At 42.4% G+C, this 25,207-nt stretch overlaps 1 protein-coding gene across 1 annotated transcript in view; it reads right to left on the reverse strand.

The window, feature by feature from the left end:
• The window catches only part of LOC119159360 (uncharacterized), a 32,448-nt gene extending 10,155 nt beyond the window's left edge, over positions 1–22,293 (reverse strand). The window contains exons 1-10 of the mRNA XM_037412092.2: positions 22,009–22,293; positions 21,884–21,923; positions 19,911–20,057; positions 13,417–15,900; positions 11,015–11,139; positions 8,184–8,357; positions 6,040–6,105; positions 4,109–4,200; positions 3,342–3,415; positions 2,874–3,105 (exon numbers count right to left, since the gene is read on the reverse strand). Of these exons, the coding sequence (XP_037267989.2) occupies positions 2,874–3,105; positions 3,342–3,415; positions 4,109–4,200; positions 6,040–6,105; positions 8,184–8,357; positions 11,015–11,139; positions 13,417–15,900; positions 19,911–20,057; positions 21,884–21,923; positions 22,009–22,151 (3,577 nt within the window). The 5' untranslated portion in view covers positions 22,152–22,293. The remainder of the gene's footprint in view (positions 1–2,873; positions 3,106–3,341; positions 3,416–4,108; positions 4,201–6,039; positions 6,106–8,183; positions 8,358–11,014; positions 11,140–13,416; positions 15,901–19,910; positions 20,058–21,883; positions 21,924–22,008) is intronic.
• Between the last annotated feature and the right edge of the window lie 2,914 nt (positions 22,294–25,207).

Raw genomic sequence — 25,207 nt, forward strand, 5'->3', positions numbered from 1 at the left:
ATGTGGTCGTTGTGCATGACAAAATGTTTTTAACCAATGTTACGAGCTTTGGTAGCTTTCTAGGAAATTCTGGGTTTTGTATGTGACATAACCCTATGTTAACGTGATAGCATTTACGAGCTCGTTTTGCAGAAATTCAGGCATCAGTGTTGGCCCGGGCATTGTTGGGTGTGAGCAGAAGTACATTTTGTGTGTGACCAAAAAATCAAGAAAGGTGCAAATAAAATTACTAAAAATTTTTGGGTCCGAGCGAGGATTCAACACAGGCCATTTGCGAAGCAAGCCAGTGTTTTATCACACAGTCACATGCCTGCTTGGATATAGTTAAAATAACTTCATGTGAAAAATTTTATAGTCAAAATTCCTTCCTCTTCTTGGAAATGCAGTAACCTTCATGCTTTACAAACACATGTGTCCTGTATACAGGCTTCACACTACATGTAAAATTCCAGTAATATTGTGTGCTACAAGCGTTTGAGCCGGCCACACACGGTTTAAAGCATGCTACCCATTACACAGAATGCAGCAACTTTTGCAAAAGCTTCACTAGAACTAGCCGCTCTCTACTTTACCGATTACATTGTAGTAATCCACAATTTAAACATCTTGAGCGAGATCATATAAAAAGTATACACTAAGTGGTCAAAGTACACACTAAGGACAGGCGTTCAACTCTTAAAGGCAAAGCTTAAGGGTCCCCCAATTTATTTGCATCTTTAATAAACATGCTTTTTATTAGCAATCCTTGTGTCTTTCACTGGCTTCTCCAGTGTTGGTCCAGCCAGTTTATGATTTCGAGCAGGTTTGGAGCAGGAAAAACTGGATTCAGGATCACTTGGAGCACAACATGTCAAAATTTTCAGTGATTATTCCTATTAGTGTGCATACCGAAAATCCTGCTGCAATGTAAATAAGGAGACAAGGCCAACGTCCAGAGAGTAGCCATTAATCACGAAAGAGTGTCATATTTTGGCTTCACTGCACAGCACAAGATGTGCATTGAATTGAAGCGCTGGTTACGAGGTAAGCATGGCAGTTACGGTGTTTACGAATGACAGGTGTCGTAAGGTCAGTTCAAAAATAAAAATAAAATCCTAACCAGAAAATCAGCAGTCATACAATCAAAGAAAGATGACAGAGAAAATTTGTTACCGATTAGAACATGCTGTTTCAAATTGCATGCATAGATAGTGCTTGCAATATTCACTCAAACTCACTAAAGATGTTGCTCTATTATACTCAATAATTTTCGGAGGCCTGAGCACCAAGTGAAATTCTCCTTTCACTTTTAACAATGTTTGGTTGAGCACTTCTGGTTTTCCAAATAGTTAGAAAAGGTCTCCTAAATTTAATACTGGTACAACATGAACTCGTACAAAGAAAGCGAGATCAGCGATCAAATGAAGTCCCCATGCTTCTCACACGGTTGCGGAGTAACTCATATAGAACTGACTGGTTATGTGGGAGGAATGCCATTGGAATTGTTTTTATGGGGGAGGAGAGGTCAGTCAGTCAATAAACTTTAGTCGGGTCCTAAGGAACTACAGAGTCATAGTTGCCGGCCGCGCCCACGTTGGGGCTAGAAGACTATGGTCTTCCACCTGTTCGCAGGCCCTTTGGACAACGCTTAGTTGTTCATGGAAATAGCCGCTTTTAAGAGCTTTCTCCCACTCCACTTGTTTATCAAAAGAGGCATTTTGTAATGCCGAACATTGCCAGTGAGCTAACGAGCAATACAGGAGGGTTGAATGGCCGAATCTTTCCCTGCAATCACCACTCCTTGGGTCTGCCGTTGACAGTGGTCTCACAAGACCGGTTCTAGGAAGGGTGCTTTAGGGTTCAGCAAGTGCTCAAGACTAATGCGACTAAATCCAGTGTGTTTCCTCAATTTATAGTTTTGCATTGCAGCTTGGATGTAACGGAGCAAGAAATTCCTGCAACAAGCTGCTCAGTATTCGTCAATGGGAACCACGCTGAGCATGCTTGTAAAAGTAGTTTTCAACGAGCAAAAGGTAATCAGTAGAAAAGGTTTGCAAGCTCTGCTTATTTTTTTCTTTCGGGAATACGATGTCACCAGACTATTGTTTTAATGGAGTTTAGAACATATGAGAGCACTTGTTCTTTATTGCGGCTAACTATGCAGCTCAGTTTCTACGTGTGCTAACTTGCCACCGTGTTATGTCACTTTTGCAAACAAAACGCGTAGCGAGCACTTGAAGGCACGTTGGACTTACAGCATATAAGCCAGTACAACAAGCTTTTAAACTAAAAAAGATATATATGAATCGATGTGGGGGTAATATGTTCAATATTTTAGCCTTAAAATGGGGCTTTGCAGCAATGCAGATTGCTTCTGAATAGGCATGTTCGCAGCACCTCACCCTTTACTTCAGCTTCAGCGTGCTGACTAATATAACCTATTTGTTCATTTCGAATAATTTGAAACTTCCAGTTATTTAAATTCGAATGGAAGTAATTTTGCATACTGTAATACTCTTTAGAATATTCGCACAAGATTACTTATAAGGTCCGGAAGTGTGCCATTAATGCTAATAAATAATTTGTAAAGCCACTTCATAAGACTGCTGTGCCCTAGCTATTTTTTCTTGACTTTTTTTTTTTCACCGATTAACACTCCTTTTGGGTCTTGTAATTTTGAGTCATAGAAATCATTTTTTTTTTTCATTACGGGCGACTTGTCTCATGACAAAAGCCAATTGGCTAGTGGGGCCTAATATACCTATGCGACACTTGGTTATTGCAATGTGGTTGCTGCAGTGATAATTTGCTCCTGCAGCTATTTGCTTGGCAGCAGAAAACTGCAACAACTTATCCACTGAGGCAAACAATGCTTGCAAACGTTTCACACTTACCTTTGCGTAGTCTGGACAATGTGTAGTCTATCACCGAGACAAAAACACCGTTCGTGTCCAGAATGAAGCGGCCTTGAGGCAGGCGGCAGTGAATGTAACGTTTCTCTGCTGGTGCGACCAAAATGTTTCCCCAGTGGAGGTCGCGGTGCTCAAACTCTAGAGCAGTCTCGGCGACAGCCAAAGCACAGGCAACTTGGAGAAAGATACTTTTGGCTTCGGTTGCAGAGTTTATCTAGAAAGGTAACGATGCAGATATGTGGAGCCACTAAAGAGCACCAAAAAGGGCTGCTACAAAAAAAAAAATAAATAAAAGAAGAAAAAAGACTCTTAATGCACAATTATTGATTTGTGCAAAGTAAAACTTTACAGTTCACAGTATTATTTCTGCAGTCAAAAATGTCTAGAACTATTATTCATTTTATTTGCTGTTTAAGAGTGCGGCAGCCTTGTATAACGAAAATGACTGACCTCATAATCTTCCAAGGATATTCCGCCATCAGAAAACTGAAACATGAAATACTTTTGGCCTGCCTTGAAGCAGTCTGTAAGGAGAATAAACAAAAAATAGTACATATCTTTGTGTTTTTACGCTCACTCAATGGCATAACTCTGAGGGACACATTGATTACACCTTGTAGACAAGTCATGCATGCAATGATCTTGCTACAATGATCTTGCATGCAATGAAGTGGATGAACGTCGGAGGCATCACACTCCTGCATATTCACAACCAATACAGCTGCTTTCACATACTCAATAATGAAAGTTCATTGGTCTTTCTACACAACTAGAAGTGGTAGTAGGTGGGGTTTGTGCATATAAACACAATGCTTGACACTTGCACATATAGGCCTCTCAAAAAATGTGATTGTTTGTACTTCCCAGTCAAAATATGCAGAAATGTTTCTTTGGGTTGCATCGAGCTACATGGACACCATTTGATGAGCAGTTGTACTATGCAAATGCTTTTTCTACAAATTCCTTGACATTCTTGGAAATGTGCTGTGATTCACATGTTCCCCTACCCTTACTGCTCCAACACGAGCCCACATAACATACCATCCAATGCCTGTGCAACAACACAATTATATGTAACCAGTGAAAGAAAGTTTTTTTTTGCTCTGGAAATCATTTAGCATTCCTTTAGGCACACTACTAGACAAGAAGTACAGGAACAATATAGTGAAGTTTTTGCATAAGAAAAGATTTAAAAGCTTGGACGTTAGACGCTTTACCTGGCCTATCATTCTCGCTTGTCCTTTCGGAATCGAACACGTCCCACTGCTTCAGGAGGGCTGGGGGATACTTGCCTTGAACGTAGTGCAACCTGTAAGTGGGACCATTTGCTAAGTTGAAACTTCCCCTGCACAAACTGCTTCGTCAGGAAGCATTAGGTGGCATCGATTTTGTATGACAACAGTCATACCAGGGGATATATTAGTGCCCCCATCAAACAGTTCTATGTCCCTATGGTTATTACTATAATCAAAAGTATAGCAGTGTACCGTGGGCACATCAGACTTGTGTGAACTGCTTCTTTTGATAGAATGAAAGCTCATTCTCAACTTCGGAATGAAAAAGTGAGAGAGAGAGAAAAACAAATCAAGGAATGTGATGCCACAAAACCTTGGAAGTACTTATATTTTAGGTGTTTCATTGAGGTTCACCTAATCTTTTTTGCTGCCACTGAAGAACGTAGCTGCAGCAGTTAATTATCATATACCAGATTTTACGGGAAAAAATACTTCACGACGTGAACTGATGATGAGTACTATATTCATCAGCTTGCTTCCTGTGCAGTTTTTTTATACATTAGATTAGTTGCACTTTATCAGTGTCAGACAGAGGACTGATGGCAGAAAAGCAGGCAGAAAGATCAAAACAAAGCATGAAAACCAATGTTACTCTACCCTAAAATGCAAATTTTATTTACAAGGCCTTTTTTTAGAAAAAAATATTCACTTCAGGTAAGCAAGGCACTAAGTCCAATTAAAAGTTAAGGCTCGCAGGTCAATGTTTCATTGTAACAGGGATGTTCATAGTATCTATGTATTCATTTATTTAGCAATACATGCATAGTTTTGTTTGTTTATATTGGTTGCACTTTCATCAATACAGACTTAAAATGAAAACAGAAAATGGATGCCAGTATAGATATCAACTGCAGTAAAACCTTCTTAATTAAAAGACAGTGGTGCTGTCAGAAGTTTTCAAGTTAGGTGAGTTTTCTAATTATTAAAACATTTAAAAATTGGGCTGCAAGGAACTTGGAATTATCCAAAGTAATCAGGGCTGACCGCTTGCTGTGCCGGCTAGTTTGCTGCTATAAGGGTTGTGTTTTGCGCAATACCTGGTCCCAATTTTGCTGCAAACACGGAGGAATGACAGGCATTGCTAGCAATTGAAAAAAATAATAATACTAAAACAAAAACGCTACCAGAATTAAGTAAAGTGCACGCCTGCGGAAAACAAGATGTCTTCACTGCAGCACAGTAGTGACACGCGGGCAGTATGCCGCCTGCTCCTCTCTGTGTCAGCACGTCATGATGCGACCATTCGCTCATTCTTTCTGTTAAAATTAAGAATTTAATCATGGCCAGTATGACGAAATTCGTGATGTGTTTAGGATTGAAAACATGATCATTCAAGCTTTCGAACTTCTGCCAAACTGTCCTTTAGTAATTTCTTTATAAACATTCCTAGAAATAAAGGGTAAATCATGACGCGCTGTTGTTGTGAGAAGCATTACCACTGTGCTGAAGTTAAGCACATCTTGTTTTTCCCAGGCACACATATCAATTGACCAAAAGACCTTTTTTTTTTGCGCTGGAAGTAGTGAGGCTGGGGTGCTTCATCTGCCGCTTATCAGTATCACTATGTTGCATTGCCCTGTGGCTCTTAAGAGCTGTCATTCCCGCGGACTTGGGGTGAAATCAGGTTCGGGAATTAGCACATGGCACCCAAAGTTTTCAAATCAACCGGACCAGTGGCTGACCGCTGCTTCAAGTTATCCGCTGAGATTTGCATTGCAAAATACAGGACTGCATAAGTATTTCAAATTACGTGGGATTTCGAAATAACCCAGTTCAGATTATTGAGGTTTCACTGTAGTATATAGTACAAGCACAAAGAAAGGCAGTTGTGTATCCACATGACTTGAATTTACCTTTTTACTTCAATGAAATTCGGACAGCTAGTGGCTTGTTCCACTTTGGAAAGGGCACTCAACTCTCTGTAAGAAAAGGAGGGAAGGGAGTCACGACGGTGCTTTGTTTTAAAATACATTCGAGAAAAATGCCAAAAGTTGTAGCAATTCTGTTCTCAGACACATTAGGAGGTGTACAGTGAAGCACAAAAGTTTACAACTTGCTGAAAGGAAAGTCCGGACAATATCTCGTAAGCACCGTGCATCACCTTAATTAGAGGGACACTAAAGTAAAAGAAAAAAAATGGTTTAGATTGATGAATTGTGCTCTGAGATCTCTAATGTCACTATTTTCAATGTCGTAGGTTTATTATTAAAGGAGAAAATCAGTCATTGTTTCATTTTTTAAACTTCGCACCAAAATCTCCATGCGTGACGTCACAAACTTCAAAGTGTATTTCTCGTATTTCGGTGACACTGGCTCAACGAAATTTTCTGAATTTCGATACGCTAAATCCATGGCCCCTGAGAGATCAATGCACTTCAATTTCACTGATTAGGTACAACACGGGACCTAGTAGATGCCATTAAAATCTATGACATCAAGGTGGTGCTGCGACCTGCATTTTCTTTTTGCGCTTCTTCTTGCTTACCAAGCATCTCGAGGGAAGCGTGGTGATCTGGAATTGTAGAAGTGCAATTTACCAACATGAGGAAAGTCGTTTTTCTCTTTGGTGTCCCTTCAGCAGGGTAGGGATTCACATTGATCATAAAACCTGCGTCTTTAAATATTTTGTGGCAAAGTGCACAGAGTTAAACCTTCTTGAAGCAATGCTGAAAGCATGAGTGAACAGTAACAATGAAGATTCCAGGTCGAGGTTGGTGCAAGGTAGGCTCGATGGGATAGACAAGCCAGGCTGAGCATGTAAAAACAGCACAGCCACACAGCATAGCCTGTATAAATAATGACAAAGCGCTTGAACCTGAGCTTTATCTGCAAGGCTAAACGAAGTGCGCAGCAAGTGGATGACAGTGACACTCTTGGTGCCAAGTTGTACCTTAAAGGGGCCATGAAAGGAATTGCCAGGTTGTAACTTTTCCTATGTATTTCAGTGGGCATTGGGCATGTTAATTTCTAAATATTTAGGAGAAATATTCAGCTTGTATTTAACAGAGCTCATTTGAAATCCTAGGCTTTTTGTGATCCTAAAACGACAATGCATCACTGCCGGCCGCCATAAGCACTAGCGAGGTGACGTCATCATAAGACAATCGGAATCGTAAATGCATCATTTACCTTCACTTATTAGAAATTAATAACCTATTCTGAAAGCTAGGATGTAATAAAATATTAAAATTTTTTAGCTCAGTGTAAAGCTCGAAGTCTAAAACCAGACTATATTCTAACCATCGATGAGCAATATGAGAGGTGTCTGAACAGCATTTGCCCTGCCAACTTCTAGCGGTCTCTGACATATAGCGCACTCATCTGGGCTTTCACAGTTCAGGGCAATACATGTAGGCGTACGCAGTGAAGGCCTGTTTTGTGCTTTTGTATAGCAGTCAAATCCTCTTCGTGTGCATTACCATCGGATGGTTGGTACAGTTTGGGTTTATGACGTCTCCACGGCTCCGCACTCGAAATAGCACGATGCTCCGAACTTCGGTCAACTATGACGCAGCAGACCTCACTGCATTGCCACGTTTTTTGTTTTTGTTTTCAATGACAGAGACTTTTGAATGGCTGACATGAAATAATGTGAGCTGTAGAGTCAAAGGGAATGCTGTCTGGGGAATCAGAATTGTGCTTCTATAGCTATTGGATGAACCTGACGACGAAACGAGTCAAAATATAGTATTGACTGCACGGTTGTGATTTTGAATACACATCCAGCTGAAAATTTTCTGAAAACCTTTCACAACCCCTTTTGGTGTTGCGTGCACTTAGCTTCTTTAAGTAGTACAGCTTAAGCAGTCAGATCAATGGTTTTGATACCCCCTCTCCCACCGGCTGCAACAATAGTGATTCTCTGTAATATGTTGCAGAAGCGACTTCGTGCACTCCCCCACCCCTTTCAGAAGTGAAATCCTGGCTATCCTTGAAGCACTGCATAGGCTGATTTCTCCCATGCAGTCACAGCATGCCAGAGTATGTAGGAACGTACTGGCAGATGATGGCCTCCGGAAGAATCTGGGCAGCAGTTTTCTGTTTCTCTCCGTTCACAAGGAAAGACCCCTCTATTGGCACAATCTTGATGGCGGACGCGTCTGATCCACGTCCGATTCGGAAGACTTCTCCATATAAGCCCTCACCGATTTTCACACACTCCTTGAAGGCTCTGAATGAAGAAAAACACATTTAAATATTGTGCCATCTCAGTGGCTGCACAAGCATGTGAAATGAAGCACTGCCGCACTTTCGACTGCTATACCTTGCACGTCATACACAAAACACCTTGATTTGGGATATACAAGACATTGGGCTCAAAATTGAGTGTTTCCTGTTTTGTGAACAAAAACAGCACACACCCATCGTTGAATACTTTACAACCATCTAATAAAGGCGCCTCATTTACAGGCAGCCTTATGTATGCAAACTCATAGTGATGGCAGATGCAAGGCAATATTTTGCTTGTACTTTCCAACCACAAGGCGGAAATTTGCCTTGTGTTTGCCATCCTGTTAAAGCAAAGGTCTCAAACTCATTTCAAGTAGCGGGCCGCAGTGGCATGGCCTATCCAGCCCCCCCTCCCTCCCAATCTTTCAATTTTGCTTGCGTACACATACACGATAACACACAAACCTGCACATGGACATACAGAAAGTATTGTTGAACACCCCAAAACAAATTTCTGGCTCCGCCCTTGAAGTGCCAGGTCAGGAAAGAATGCAAGAGTGGGGAGGGCGGTAGGGGATTAGTCTCTACACATTGTCGGAAAACACTACGGTTATAAAGAAAACCTTTCGAAAGAATGCAAGAGTGGGGGGGGCGGTAGGGGATTAGTCTCTACACATTGTCGGAAAACACTACGGTTATAAAGAAAACCTTTCCCATATCTTATATGTTAGTCATTTCTGAAGACGATTTGGAACCAGGGTTCCATCGAACAACATGTCAGCACCGATCTCCCAAGTAAGATTTGTACGCCATTTCTGAAATACTGTTTTTGTTTCACGGTTAAGCTTCAACACTAGATGACCACATGGGATGCCACACAAGAAAAATGCTTGAGACCAGACATGCCTGTGTAGCCTATGAACTTACTTATGAAAAAAAAAAAATATGGGACGAACATAGCCATGTGAGAACCACGGGCCACATGTTTGAAACCCCTGCATTAAAGAAACAGTTGAGCTAGTCTGCAGAGATTCATCCCAGAAGAAGGTTGCATCCCAGAAGATGTTTGCAGCAACAGACACAAGAGAGGAGGTACAGACAAAAGAATTGAATCTGCACTGTATGCTTTTCTCCTCTTTTGTTCGTGTTTGCGTCCCTTACTTTCTTCTACATTTAAAAGAACGTACAGCACCGCAGCATTTCATACTAAAGTCCTGTGACAAAGACACCGCTACTTGTTCACCTGTGACCTGCTGTTCCGATGCTATCGTTCTCATCGTATCACAGAATCACCTTTCAGCCATTCCAGTCATATGTTTTTAAGCCACCAGGGTGTCTGTTTATATAGGCCTCATGGAGTATCACCAGAGAAACATCTTCAACAAATGCACTCGACGTAACCTTCACATTTTGCTTATTTCAACATTTGTTTCGATATCAAAAAGCAGTTCTACATGAACATTCATATCAGATTTGCTTAAGAAAGTTCGCCACAACTGCCTAGTACACATCTATCAAGCACCTCAAAATTATGAATACTACAATGTCTCCATCACAGGAACTGCACTGGGCTGTCAACCAGCAGGCCAGTGCAAATAACTCACATCTCGCAAGTCAGTATTTCTCAATGGAGTTATTTAAGCAAATGCCAAAAGAAATATGCAAAAACGCAATGAAATTGAAACTGCCAGAAACCGTTGTTTCATTAAATGAAAGGGTGGGTAAAAGGGTTTCGAAGAAATCCAGGGAACAGGCAAAAATGCTTTCTGTAGCAACCTTAGAGCACCTAAGAAGACATTTTGGATCAGGCTTAGATTAGCCGGATACACCTGTTCAAAACATTTGGCAAACACTAGGCTAAATTGTGTAATAGCATTGTTTAGCTATGTATAGACACAAGTTCATGCTGTCATTTTTGTTCAGTTTTACAATTTCCTCTCCCAATGACCACAAGTTGTGCTAGGTAGTACAACAAATGGTTGCAGAAATATGCTTGTATACTGAAAGTTTTCTCCTACATTAAATTTCTCTAGAATTGCAAAATAATTTTGGCAATTTGTTATTTCAGTACTATGCAACATCGGACACAAAAGAACATTATTTTCAATAAACTGGTTTTTCATACAAAAGACAATTAGGCCTAATAGGCTTAAAAATACATGAAAAAAAAACTTTTTTTTCACACTGCTTTATTCATTTATTTATTTTTAAATATTTTATTCTTTTTCCAAGGTGCATAGCGCCTGTTGAGCGAACCTCTAAAGCCAATCACAGCTTTTATAAAAGCAAGACCAAAACTATTTCAATGAAACCGAAAATAGGCTGTCTTAGCCGCATTTTCAGGCACGGGGCTTGTGGCCAAGTTCAGGTGCTACGGCGCAGTACGATGCAGATAACAAGTTTCGCACATCTGTGGTTCGGCATAGGATGGCACAAGTAAACACATGGCACAGCTAGTCCATCCCTACAAATGTCAAACTATTACATTGAACTCCTTGAAAGCCCTTTAAAGAAATGAGAAGCAAAGATTAAACACGTTGAAAGTAGCAGTGAATGAAGACCAACTTGTAGTTGAAAGTTGTGGTCAGAAGTTGTACAAGCAACGAAGGAAGTACAAAAGTGAGAGAGCATGGCTACAAATCAGGCAAGCTGACATACCCGACACCAAGAGCTTGCTTGAACGTCACAGGTTTATGTTGGTTGCAAATGTCCAGCAGCATTCGATTGGCATCTAGAGGCATTCTTGGAGGTATTGCACTCCTGCGAGCCATGGTGAGTCTTGCCTGAAAATCAAAACAGTTTCAAAGCAGTAAGTGAAAAGATGCAAGCAAAAATGCACGAAAACTAGAGCCATAGTTAAACTACCAAGGTTAATTCAGTTTAAACCAAGGGCCTAAGCAGAAATTTTATTTGGGGGGGGGGGGGGGGTGATGGGGCACATTTTTTATTTCAGGGAAGGCAACCTCTTAAAATAGTCATTTTTTGCTTCGTATGCCACGGTGAAACAAAATTTCGAGGGTGGGGGAGGAGGCATGGGGCTGGTGTGCTACCCCCTGGCTATGCCACTGGTTTAAACACACAGTGAAGACCCCCCTTAAAATTCTCCAAAACTCTTTTTTGGGTGTGAAATAAAATTTTTGCCAGAAAGTGCACTTATAATTTTTTCAGTGTTTCATGCAATTTAATTAACCAAGAAAGAGCAATTAAACTATTTTTCCTTGCTACGTGTTCATTCCATGGCCACAGAGCGCTGGCAGCGGCCATATTTTAAATCTGTGCCTGAAATGTGAGAATGCTTGTGCTACGCATCTACCGCCACTACAGCGAAAAGAAAACCTGGAGTGCAGTGGCCAGCAAAAGGGGTGGCTACAAGTGATATTAAAAGTTTGGACTGGGAAATCACTGTTTCAAAACACCAAGAGATTGCCTTACAATTTCTTTGCTACTGCTGCTTTCATAAGATATCCAAACACTGGTTCCTGGAAAATAAACTAGCAGATAAACTCGAGAACAAAAAAACTGAGTTGCATGAACAGTGAAGGTGTGCCAAAGAAGCAGGGGCAATGCCAGGGGGTGGCACACCAGAGCCATGCCCCCCACCTTCCCACCCCTCCCCCTTAAATTGTTTTCCACCATAGCATAGTGAGCAATAAATGACGATTTCAAGGGGGTTCTTCTTCATTTTGGGGAGAGGTTGAATGGCTACTTCAAAGACCTTTTCCTTCGTGTGTGTGAAACGGCTACAAAATACATTATAGTACAAGTTTATGCCTCTATCACAAAAAACTCCTAAAGTTGGTCAGGTCAATAGTAGAGCTTTTCGCTGGTTTCAGTGAAAGCAGTACTGCTGCTAAAGCAGACTTGTTTTAAATGTGAACAGTTGGCAGAAATCTGTCTGGTTGCGATAGAAACTGAATAAATTAGAAAACTCCAACCAAACATATAAGAGAAAAACCCGACGTTTCCAAGCCGAACTGGCCCGAAAACGTTGCGTTTTCTTCATATATTTTTGGTTGTAGTTTTCTCATTTCTTCAGAGTTGTTTTCAACACACAATTTAGGCTGACAGATGAGTTTGCGTGAGAGAAACACTTCTTTTTTTAATAATGACAAGCTTTTACGATACTGCCCTTTTTATGCTAAATAAGGCATATTTTGTTGTTTTAGGCTGTTTACTGGCCATGATGCAGCACACAGTAGGCCCTCATGAAACGGTGCAAAATAAATTTTGCAACTCATTATTTGAATTCAAACTAATAGTACATGTGCAAGTATGGTCTTCTCTTGGACTACCTGTTAGCTTGTCAAAGATTACAAGGGGACAAAAAAAAATTTTGCCTAGGGGCACTGGTGTGAATTTGCCTTTTAGGCTTCAGGTTTCAGTGGAAATAAATTGCAAGTGCACACAGAGAAGTGTTAATCATGTTTGGAAAGTATAAAACACCTTCTGGCCATAAACTGCTAAAATTTTAGACAGACAGCCATACAACTTTCTTACAAGGGAGCCGCCATGTTTTGTTCACAGAGTGAAAGTTGTATGTAATGTACATGCACTGATATAATGACCGCTGCTTGCAGCCTAATGCTGAGTAAGCAGCTCTTTTAGACAGGCTCAGTGAAGCAGAATAGCAATAGAACGAAAAAAAAATGGGTCACGGCTCATCACATGAAGACAAGATCCCTTGCCTCAGGCACTCGAAATAACACAGTTGAAGTGCTCTGTTTACAGATGCTAGTCTAGCCAAAAGGAAGAAGTATCTGCTCTGGCACTGAAGCTGCCTCCTGAAGGCATGATAACGATACAGTGCCAATTTTATTTGTCAAATAGCGACAGGCTGAAAAAATGGTTTTCCAGTAAAAGCTTCCAAGGCGGCGCCATGCAACTTCCCGGGCGTAACCAAAATTTTCAGTGAGGCCTAGCGAGGAGCCCTTTCCAGCTGTGTATTAACACTTCTTAAGTCCATATGCAAAGACCACACCGTTCCTTACTATATCTTATAATTACTAAGTCTAGTGACTGCGAAATTCAGTTCCAACTGTCATGCCTCATGCAATACTGACCTGTCGCCTCATGCAGGTTGCCCAGTTCTCCTTTTTACTTTGATTTTGCAATGAGTTGCAATTAGAGGCAATGATGTGCCGGTCTTCTACACAGTTTAAAGGTCCGTTGTTTGAGCGATTCCTGGACTTGTCACTTTTCTCCTTCAAAGCAGGAGGAGAAGGAGGAGGAGAAGGTTTCATGGGCTGACATTGAACGTTGGATCTCTTAAGAACAACTTTGGCCTCCTTTAGTTTTGTTTCGTTCAATGAGCACTGTTCTGGCACTTTGTTTTTATACTTGGATGAAGAACGTGGGCCAGGCATTATCTGTGTTTCGAAGCCTTCAGAGGTAGAGCTCAAGGAGTTTTTAGTCCCGTAGGTAACACTTGGCATCAACAATGGCTCAGTATCAATGCTTTTCTCGTGTCCTTGTGAATTCTTCTTTGTACTTTTCCTGTTGCTAGTTTGCGGAAGCTTTTGTTTCATTTGGCATGAAAAAGAATTGATCGCCTGGCCCAACTTGATGTCTGGAACATTTGACATCTCAAATTTTGAAGACTCTCCAGGACAGTGCTGAAATGGGGTGTTGCTGCTTTGATGCACAGTGCTTACATTCCAAGAATGACTGCCCTGTTGTTCACAAGAGCTTGATGGGCTTTGATGGCATACATCTGCACGAGAAAAAGGCGCACAAACAGACTCTTGCATAAGTGGCTTTTTGTGTGGGAGGGTATAGTTCACATGGGCTCCATTTTTGTGTTGCATTGTTGCACTTTGGTCCTTCAGATCAGCGAGTACGACACACACGTCTTTAAGTTGGAACTTCTCCCACAAAGCCTTGTCCTTCAGGGAACGCAACTGGTCGATGCCATCGGATCTAGTTGTGGGCTGTGGCTCGCCACTTGAGGATATGTCAGGTGTTTTACTGTTGGTCGGATGGGCTTCGCTTTTCTTTTGTATTTTGTGTCTCGCATCTTTCAGAACGTTCACTTCGTTCAGTGGGAAACCTTTTCCCATGGTAGCCTTCCGTAATGAGACTGACTGTTTAGCATCATTCTTGTCGACCAATGAAGACATGTCTGTTGAGTAACCCAGCACATTTTTATTCTTTGCTTCTTCATGCTTTAGGTCTGTGAGAACAACACGCAGTTCCTTGAGTTTGAATGCATTCTGTAGAGTGCCTTTTTCCAAAGAAAATGTCTTTTCACTATAACTTTGAGCAATCACCAAAGACGAATGCTGAGATCGCTCCTTATCAGCATTCAATTTTTTTCTAATGTCAGAGACCTTTACACGCAGTTCTTTTGTGAACAGCTCTGAATATTTTCCTAACTGATGTGAAGCCTCGGGCTCAACGTGACCCTTGTTTTTCTCAGTCTCACTCATGTGAACACATTCTTGCAGGGCTGAAGTGTCCAGCCTTGCAGAATGTTCTCCGAGAGTTGCGTCTGCCTTGCTTAACTCTTCTTCTTGAAGGCCTTCAACATCAACAGAGATATCGCTAACTTCAACATCCGTCTGCTGAGATACAAAAAGCTCAGCAGAGCTCTCATTACATTGCAGAGGTGCGATGCTGCATGCTGGCTTAGACAGAATACTGTTGGTCAGAGTACTCATGTGCCCACTGCAGCCCACCACTTCGCTTGTAGTTGTCACAGCCTTGTCTGGAAAAATTTCTCTTGACAAATCACCGAGGTTTCCAAGTGAGGAAACCTGAAACGACATCGCACTGGAGAGATTTCGCCTTAGACCATGGCTCGCCTTATGTGTCCCAGTTTGCTGGTCTTGTTTTTTCAAGGTAGCTGAGCCTTGTGCTAAGACTGAGTGTCTAGAGCTGGTGGCTGGTGCAACATGCGGAGTCTCTATTGCACTGTTGAGAATCCATCCCTCTGTTCCCACTTTGTTGACTTGGGCATTGGGCATTGGTGTGCTGACCATAAAAGGTGACCATTTGTCCCTCACAGGTGAATTCGAAGCATCTTCACTTTCAAAGCTCAGCCTGGCTTTTTTTCTATTTTCTTTGTCAACACATCTCCAATTCGCCCTGTTTCTCTTTTTCCGGAAGGTAACCCAGTTACTGCTTCCTTCAATTGAGCTGCCACCCTTCCGAGAGCGATGGCTGCTCAAATCAGTGTTGCTCATATCACTCAAAAGAGACAGCCCAATGCTGACTGCGTCAACCCTGTTACATTTCACATTCTTTTTTGGTGTTGAGCTAGTAGGGTTCACAGGACTGCCAAGGCTTAACGAGAATGAGCTGTCATCCTTGAGAAAACGCCGAGGTATTTCACAAGATGATGTGGAACAAGCAGAGCGGGGGCTCCTCATGGCTGACTCGTTTCGTGAAAAATCCCCGTTCCCTGTTGAAGTTGATGGCAATGGCTGTGCTTGCGGCTTCTTGCTTCTTAGTGACAGCTTTGTTGGTGGTCTCGCAACCTTCTGCCGCCTTGGTCCGGCTCTCTTGCCTGCCAGGCTCTGTTCCACATCATTCTGCTGGGCTGCAAGCTGAAAAGGATGGCACCACAAATTAACAATTGAAATTCCGAACAACTTGTACTGACAGTGTTCCGGAAATAACAAAACAGCATTTTTGGCTAAGAGAGAAGTCACACCTACATCTCCAAGCAAGACATGAGTACCTAAATTTAGGACATGTATAAACACAAGTATGCAAGGAGTTTTGCCTTCCATTAATGTTGAAAAGCAACCACAAAATAGACTGTTCCTCACCATAGAGTTTTCTAAAATTAACTGGAAGGGACACTGGCACTGCGATTGTTCAGAGACCATGGGAATTGTGAGTATGACATGGATTTGCCTAGTCTTCATGCTTACGGGCGGCGAACGCACTTGTGACATTGTTTGTTGCCGTGTTTGGTTTTGTTCGAATAAAAGAACAAATCGTTTTGAACTTCATGAGCTGATTTGAAATGGTGCTTTGAAAAGGCAAAGGTGGTGAAGCGTAACTGCCGAACATTTGTCGATCGTTGTTTTGTGACAAAGAAGCTTCAAGCCCCGTGAAGCCAGAAGGGATGTAAGGTACGAAAACTAGGCAAATCCACGTACTACCCATAATTCCCATGCTTGCTGAAGGGCCACGCATTGCAGCTCCCGTAGACACTAGCGCCAGACTTCCCTCTAGTGTATATTTAGGAAACTATATGTATCTCACTTACTTGTTGATGATGATTGTGAGGTTTAAACGTCCCAAAACCACCATATGATTATGAGAGACGCCGTAGTGGAGGGCTCCAGAAATTTAGACCACCTGGGGTTCTTTAACGTGCACCCAAATCTGAGTACACGGGCCTACAACATTTGCGCCTCCATTGGAAATGCAGCCGCCACAGCCGGGATTTGATCCCGCGACCTGCGGGTCAGCAGCCGAGTACCTTAACCACTAGACCACCGTAGCGGGGCTACCTCACTTACTTGTACTCTGTTGAACCACCTAAGGAACATTTCATCGAACTTTCAATAGAGCAGACAAATTGTCACGTGGCGGGCAATCCACAACATATATTGGCAAGCTCATTCATAAGTCGACTCATTCAGACTCGGATTCAGCCGTGAGTAAGAGTCTCAGCGAGTGTGGGGGAGTAAATTTTCGGTAAGTTTGAGTTCGAGTGAGTCCTCTCGAGAAAAATTGCAAATTTGATTCTGAGTTAGTCTTGTTGAGTGAAATTTCAGTCTGAGTGAGTCCAAGTCAGCCTCAAGCTGAAAATGATTGAAAGTGTGATTTCTCAATTTTCATGGCACAATATTCCAGCATTGCTGACAAGTGCTTCCACAAAGTGGCCAGTCTTTACGTGCAGTGGAAAGCACTTGAAAATGACCCCAAACGCACCTGATCCCGTGAGTGCACCGTGGCAGCTCATATTTAAATGGCGTTTTTTTTCTTAACACTACTTTTCGTCAGAAAAATAACATTTTCTCTGTAAACACTGAAGCTATCAAATGTAAACTTTTGCCGCTTCTTTCCAAATGCCATGCGCCCTTTCTGAAGTGAAAGAGTGTTGTTACCACCAGAATTATATTTTTACAAAAGCTTTTTTTTGAAAAAAAAAAACCATAAAATTCTAGTGATACAACATTTATATTTTTAGCAAAAGAATGGTCATGCCTACAATTATTATTTTGGTTCAAAAGGATACCATGCGCACACATAATAACCAGACGAGATTTCACCATTTTACTTGCAAAATCGTTTTTATAAATGTTCCTTCAAAAATGAAAACAGTAAAAAAAAAATAAGTTTTCATTATTTTTAGAACGTCTATGCATTTTCTTGCCAAATTCACACAACATATAGTGAAATGCACATTTTAAGCAACTCGCAAAATTTTGTGAAGTTTGCTTTAAAAATAACAGAGCAATGGACAGTAGTAGCTGCACATCTGTCTGTGCTATCCATGCCCCCTTAAAGGGACTAAAGAACAACAATGACTTGGTTTAGATTGACAAAAAAACTGCACTTTGAAAACTCTAATGCCATAGGTTTCACGACCATAAGTTCATTAATTAGCAGAGAAAATTAGTTGGAAGTTTCATTTTAAAATTTTGCACCAAAATTGCTGCGCGTGACTTAAGAAATTTGAAAATGTATTTTCAGTTTTTCCGCCACGTTGCCTCAGTGAGATTTTCTGAGACTTCGCATGCTAAGTCTATGACACCCACAGATTAGAATGTACTTCATTTTTATCGATTGGAAGCTGCATAGGAGCCAGAAGATGCCTTCAAAATTTCTTGCATCACGGTGTTTGGTGAGGGACACTCAAGGTGGCATTGCCGCCCGCATTTTCTTTTTCTCGTTTACTAAGAGTGGTGTTTTCAGGATTGTCAGATTGTTTTTTACTAATACGTGAAAAATCGTTTTGCACTTTAGTGCCCCAGTCGCCGCAGTGATACAGCGGTAATGATGCTTGGCTGCTGACTTAAAAGATTTAGGTTCAGTCCCACTCACAACGGTCGCATTTTGATGAAGATGAAAAGCTAGAAGACTGTGTACTTAGATTGAAAGCCACATTAAAAACCCCACACGGTGGAAATTTCTGGAGCTCTCCAATAAGCCACACCTCATATTCATATCATGGTTTTACATGTTAAATTACAGAAATTATTATTATTGTTGACCGAAATATAGAGCTGGTTCTTCAACGTGATCATGCCTTCTCTCGTTCAGGCATTCACATAAATGTCTTCGACAGATGCGAGATGGTACTTAAGCTACGAGACTCCTGAATCATTAACAAATCATTCTATTCTTACTTCAAGTCCAGATACAAAACCATCATCACTGGAGGTTGTTACTTTTGCTACACAGCTTATCAACTCCTGACTCAACGTTCAAATGAATACAATACAAAAATGTTCATCTCTCAAATGTTTAAGCAACATCTCTCAGTCAGCCAAGCAACATAAGGTGCTATGAGAGCAACTTTCGTAGTATCAGCATCGCAAGAACCACTGGCACAAGTCTGGAAAGAACATAATGGTCCTTGGATAATACAGGGGATCGGCACACAGTTGCTGAAAGTGCACTGCTATGTCCTGGCATAAGCTGCATGTGTCTCGTGTACCGACCATTGGTATCGGCCTTGACCAGCGCTTCTCCATGAATAAACCAGATGAAACTCTGCAATATATGGCATTATACAGTGTAGCGAATGGACCAAATTTATGAGTGGAATTCGCGTGTTCTTGAACTTTTGAAGGAATTTTGAGATTTTTGTGCGAATGTGTGGCAATGAAGATGACGGCGACATGAAGGCGAGCCAGGGGCAGGTGGCACGCATGGCGGTGGCACGAGAAGGAAACAAGAAAAAGGAGAGATGAAGACAAACAAAAGACACTCCTATAAAATGTGCAGAGGGCTAAGTCGAAGCTAGCCTAATGACACTCTGGACCAGGGCGCTGTCCTTAAAAATTGTCTTGGCAGTTTTCAGCGAGGGCCTGACGTATGCCTGGCAGTCCAGACGGTGGTGGCTGAAGCTAGGACACACCGGACCAGGAGCACCCATTGCGTGATCCTGGCGAGGCCAGGGATCATAGCTACTGGTACTGGGCATGGCTCCTGCTGTGTCAGTGTGTGAAAGAGGAATAATCGGGTTTTTTTCGCTGTTGCCACCTGGGAGGGCATAAGGTCGAGTTCATATGCGAGGCCGTGTCCTGGCGCCGAGACCGCACGTGGGATGAGTGCTACCTGCGCGCCTGGGCTCGCCTTCAACAAGAGTTGTCACAGCACATGTACTGCGGCCTCCTGAATACTACGTTGTCAACAAGGCGCGAGACCTCGTCTTTCAATATAGATTGAGCAATCAGCTGCTCAGACTTCAACTTCGTTTAAGTGTGTTTATCTATGTGCTTGTTTTCTCAAATCGTCCCTAGTTTCTTTCTATTATAAATGTTGCTTGAGACTCACTCGTGCGTCTTCTCTTGTTCATTCCGTTAGCCACACACACACTGACGTGACAAACCACCCTGTCATTACATACAGTCATCTGCAAGCTTCTTACTGGTTTCCTGAGGGTGTTGGCATTTTTTCGTGGTCGCTTTCGGCAGCCTCGGTTTTCAGAGAGTCCAGATCCAGACTTTTTTTGACGCCCATTATCTAGTTGCACAGAGCTGACGTTGAACAGGTTGGTTACATTACCATACTTCACCTGCAATGTGAAATCAGAAGTGATCACTAGTGTGCACTGAAAATAGGCAGTTAGTGTTTTGAAAACTGTGGACACGGCAGGCACGCCAATGATAACCACTTCCTCGACTCTTAGATCTGTTGATCTATTTGTATAGCCTCAAAGACCAAAAAGATCACTATTCCGATAAACATGCCCGTATCTGAAATCCTTGGCACGCTACTATGATGACTAACAGCACCCTATGAGTGACGAATTTCATGAGACAGTAAACCAGTGCTAATTATTTCTAAGCAAGATACAGGTAGTCATGGCAAGTCGGGTGCTGTCATGCACTAAACATACAAACCACCATCTAGCACCGCAATACATAGTGTTCATGTGATGTCACTTCCGCCGTTGTCGCCCTCTCCCGCCATTCCTGGGTAGCTCCCTGGGCACCTACAGCAGTTCGCGTGCTGCAGCGGGGTTTGTGGGGGGCTCGTTATCTGTTGCCGTGTACGATGTTGAAAGGAAAGCATTGTGGTTTTTTGTTGTCGTAATTTAACGAGCTTATCGGATCAGGAAGTCCTTGTTTGTTCACTCGATACAAGACCAGAAAATAAAGATGTGCGACATGTATACCAGCCACCGGCTGCCCGCCACGACCTACGAGGGTCCAGTATCCCGCTTTCACTACAAGCACTACAAATTGCATGGCGCAAGAACAAGTGAAAGCCCAAAGTCTCTCGAGCCGCAATTTTAAGAGTGGATGAGCGAAGCGCAGCAGCTCCCATCGAAAACGAGTCGTGCAGAGCTAGGTAAGTACACAAGAGATATAATATTACTATCTGCTGCCGCCCATGCCACCAAAGAAGCAGTGCCCCCCCCCCTACAGGTATTTTAAACAGTGCTGACGTTGAGCCTCTTTGATTGAAATTTGTGGAAACAGCCGAGTAAAATATTATGCGAGGCCGATAGAGACTTCGCGTGGTGCCTGCCGCGTTAACGCTGGTCATCACTTTTTTTTTTTCGCGTATGTTTGACATTTTTTTCACCTTGTATTTTTTTTACGCTAATGTACAGTGGAGTCCCTAAAAATTATCGAGACCGTGTTACGAAATTAATTGACCATTTTTTCAAAATCCTGATTCCCCTCCACTCGAACCCATCGGCTATATACTTCAAAGCGAAGTAATATTGTTCCGCGTCCATTTTCACAGTTTCTTTCAATGCAATACCTGAACTTACGCGATCGCCATCACAATTTTAACCACCTCCCTGACACGCTGATTGTGCACGCAGAGGTCGCGGACAAGTTTGCATGTACAGTATATTGGTAAGCTATCTCTGTTTGCAGGTAAGTGCTTGGCCATGGCACTTGCCCGGAATGAAGTTGCACCTGAAGACGCAAACAATCACAGAGTTTCTTCAAGTAGTTTTTGTTGTTGTTGCTGCTGTTGTTAATCCGCGCCAACCCAACACGCCGGTACTTTTCGGAAAATCGCAATGTGCGTTCTCAATTTCAGGTAATAACTTTCGGCAAAGAAACACCCCGAAGCTCTGCTCCCTCTTCGGGGACTACTAAATCAACTTGCCTCGCTAGCAGCCCTCAAACTTGCATCGCGAGGCAAAGCTAAACGGGCGCAAGCACGAGGAGACAACACGGCAGCCGTATAGGCGACGGAGTCGGTAGGTACCCGGGCATGTCGTTGGCGCATTTCGGAAGTGACGAAGGGCCGCTGCGTGACGCACGTGCACACTATGTATACGTTTTGTCGAAGGAACTGACAGCGTCATTTCGTCAAAGGCTATTATGCGGTCGTATGCAAGCGTCAGCGTGATAATTAGGAAATTTGAACACTCACCTTTCCTCTTGGAGCGCGCTTCACCTGCGCAGAAGGGTTGCTAATGGATACGAAAAAAAAACGAGATCAAACAATCAAACAAGGGTCTATCGGAATTGACTAGTTTGTGAGATCAGCGGACTTACCACAGGCTTTCGAAAAGAATGTCTGATCGATTCCTCGGTGGTGTTTGAAGGACTACCACCTCAGGGCTCCAATCGCGCTTGGTGTTGGAAACCTCGAGGACGCTTGTTTTGAATTTCCTACCATACGTTTTCAGGACTTTCATGGTTCGTACGCTGAAAAGCTCGCACTCTGCTTACATATTCTTCACGCTTTTCTCACTTTGATTACCGCAGCTCCACTGCAATGCAGCGTAAACTAATTCTTGCATTTGCGACTTCTGTTTGAACCCTAGCGCTACAACATCGACTTGGATTGGATTCGTCAAACCGCTAAATAAAAAAAAGTTTGTTTAATAGTAGAAAACTCTATGCTCCCAAGAATTCTTAAAAAACAAAAAAGTTATGCTTTTCAAAAGATGACGGATATTCAAGGCATGGTAAACTTTGCATTTGGCTAGTTCGGCTACAGTGTACTAGAAAAGGGCGGTGGAACAGGAGGCTATGGGTGGAATCATAGAGTTTCTCACAATCATACCTAGAGGAAAATCTGGCGCTAGTGAGCTGCTGAATGCGTGAGCTTCAAACTTGACTAGGATTTATACACCTCAAAGACGCGTCTAGCTTCACGTTAAAATGGTTAATTCCTTACTAAAAAGTACGTAGTAAGCTATTTATTTTTGTCATTACAGAGAAACGCGCCGTATTTTGACTAATTCTCCAGCGATTGAGGGTAGCGGCGGCGCTGTAGTCTCATGGTACTTGAGGTCCCCAAATAAAACAAGTAAACCTTTCCTTCCGCCGTGGTACTCATCTAGTAACGTTGGTGGTACTGAAGATCTCAGGAGCGTCTGCATTGGTAGCGCACGCGTGCTACGTAGCCTGCGAAAGCGTGTAATTGCTCGTTTTTAACACGTTTTATGCGTTTCTGAGCCTTTATCAGTGTACGCACGCCTGCTACGCTCCATGGTCCATGAGTGAATATGCAGGCACGCTGAAATTGCGTCAATACATTCACTGTTTCAAAAACCTGCCCACCCACACACACACACACACACACACACACACACACACACACACACACACACACACACACACACACACACACACACACACACAAATGCAAATCAGAATTTGCACGGATCCGCCTAGCTTCTCACTCAAGCAGAGCTTTGAGCAGCGTTACATCATAAGTGGCTCTTGGTGAACTACAATGGGAGGAGAAGTATGAAAACCGAGATTAAATCATGTACTTGTTTTGCCGGAAGTCTCTACGATATCCAGAGCGCAGTGTTCCTCACATGAGCCTACATGCGCTCGGTTGTTTCACGAGAAACCCGATTATAAGTAAAGTTGTCACAACATTTATGTCGCTGACGACTCATTTTTATCATGCCAGTTTTGCGGAAGATAATACTTATTGCTTTCTGAAAGGCTTATTACATATTAAACATGTTAAAAACAATACACAAACATTAAACAGAGCCAATTGTATATACGGCCCGTCTATTAATCAACGTAAATTTATTGTAACCAATTCTCATTTTGTATCGACAGCTTAAATTGTGCTGCTTTCCCAAATATTCTATTGGCGTAACGCCATTGGAAGCCAGCAAATTTATGACGATGTTTTGTATTATAAGCGTAGTTCTATTATTAAGTGGCAAATGTGCAGGCAGGAACTGGTGCATCTTGTTTTAAGAAACTTAACTTGTATATGTACATATGTACACAGTAAACACACACACGCACACACACACAAAAAAAAACGTTGCTTAATGGCTTCCTAGTTCTGCGTGCGTTTGACACGGTATTTGTTTTTTTTTAATCTCACAGTTTTATGAGCACAGCTAACTTCCAATAAATCGGTTCAGTTATTCTGAATATTGTAGACGCCTAACCAACGAGGAACGAGTTAAGAAAGAAGAATTCAGTTACTTATTTTCGATCTCTCACAAGGGCTTTTATTGAGCTCAAATTCAGGAGATTGGCGTTTCATACTTCAAGGGCTATGGCATCATGTGCTAGACATGAATGATGGGCAGGTACGAAGAAATATGCACCAAGAAAGCGCGACGGAGGAGCCAACACGCATAGCAGTTCCTGCACGCGGCTATTTCAGTACTATTCGACTGCAGCGTCACCACTGCGGGCGACGCAGAAGGGATCGGGTGGCGAGGCGCGGTCACATAGAAAAACATAGTTTACGTTTAATATGTTACTCTATGGCGGTCACGTCACTCAACACTTGTAATACACTCTAGTTCGGCAGCAGACTGTAGTTCGGCAAGGCAGTTAAGCGTTTTGCTCGCCCACACGGTGAGTTCATTGCGATAACATCTTCGGATAGAACTGCTTGAAGTGTGTCGGAGTTGCTACTCGTATTTATTTGTAAGTCTTAAATTCTTTGCAAATTTCACTGCAATATAGATAATCTCGACTGGAGGTAGTCATGTGTATGTATCGAAATCCAGACACGTCATTGACCCTCTCTGTCGGGCGTGAGCACAGAGAAACTGTATGGTATGGTGGCTCTTTCTAGCCACCATATCTATGGGCGTGAGTATACGGGACCTACCTTTACCTAAAGGAAACATATACAGTTAGAGGCTACACGGCTGCACCACACATCCCGTTTTTTTTTTTTTTGCGCAAGTGCGAACAATTGGTTATAAAAACACCTGCAACCCTTCAACATATGTCTGTGCGTGCAACATTTGTGCATCATATATTTGGCGTCATTTCATGACGAGTCGCTCAATAAAAAAAAATGCAACGTGGTCACCTTCCCTCCGCGTGCTTCGCATAACGGCGATTGCCAGGTACGAGCTAGGGATCTGCCGATTTTATTTTTATTTATGTACTGTTATATACGTTCCTAAAGAGAGTGTTTTGTTCTCTATTCTATCGAGAGCTGATTTGGGCCGGGCCGATTAGAAGTACACGTCTATAGGAAAAGAGACACTGAGCGAACGGAATCACAGACGGGAAGCGCAAAGGCCATCTCTAGCCTGTTGTCATGTTGTTAACGCCTTTACCCGTTTTCTATGCAGTACCTCGACCCACAGCGTGTAAGAATCAGGGTCCGTATTCACAAAAATGACTCAAGATAAAAAAAATTCGTGAGATCATATCAGCAAAAACAGGGAAGCCAGCTGGGCTATGGGAAAACGCGCTTACAGAAGAGAAGCTTTGTGGATTCACCTCTTGTATTAAGATAAGC

This window comes from Rhipicephalus microplus, chromosome 1, assembly GCF_043290135.1.
Source record: "Rhipicephalus microplus isolate Deutch F79 chromosome 1, USDA_Rmic, whole genome shotgun sequence".
NCBI classification, from domain to species: Eukaryota; Metazoa; Arthropoda; class Arachnida; order Ixodida; family Ixodidae; genus Rhipicephalus; species Rhipicephalus microplus.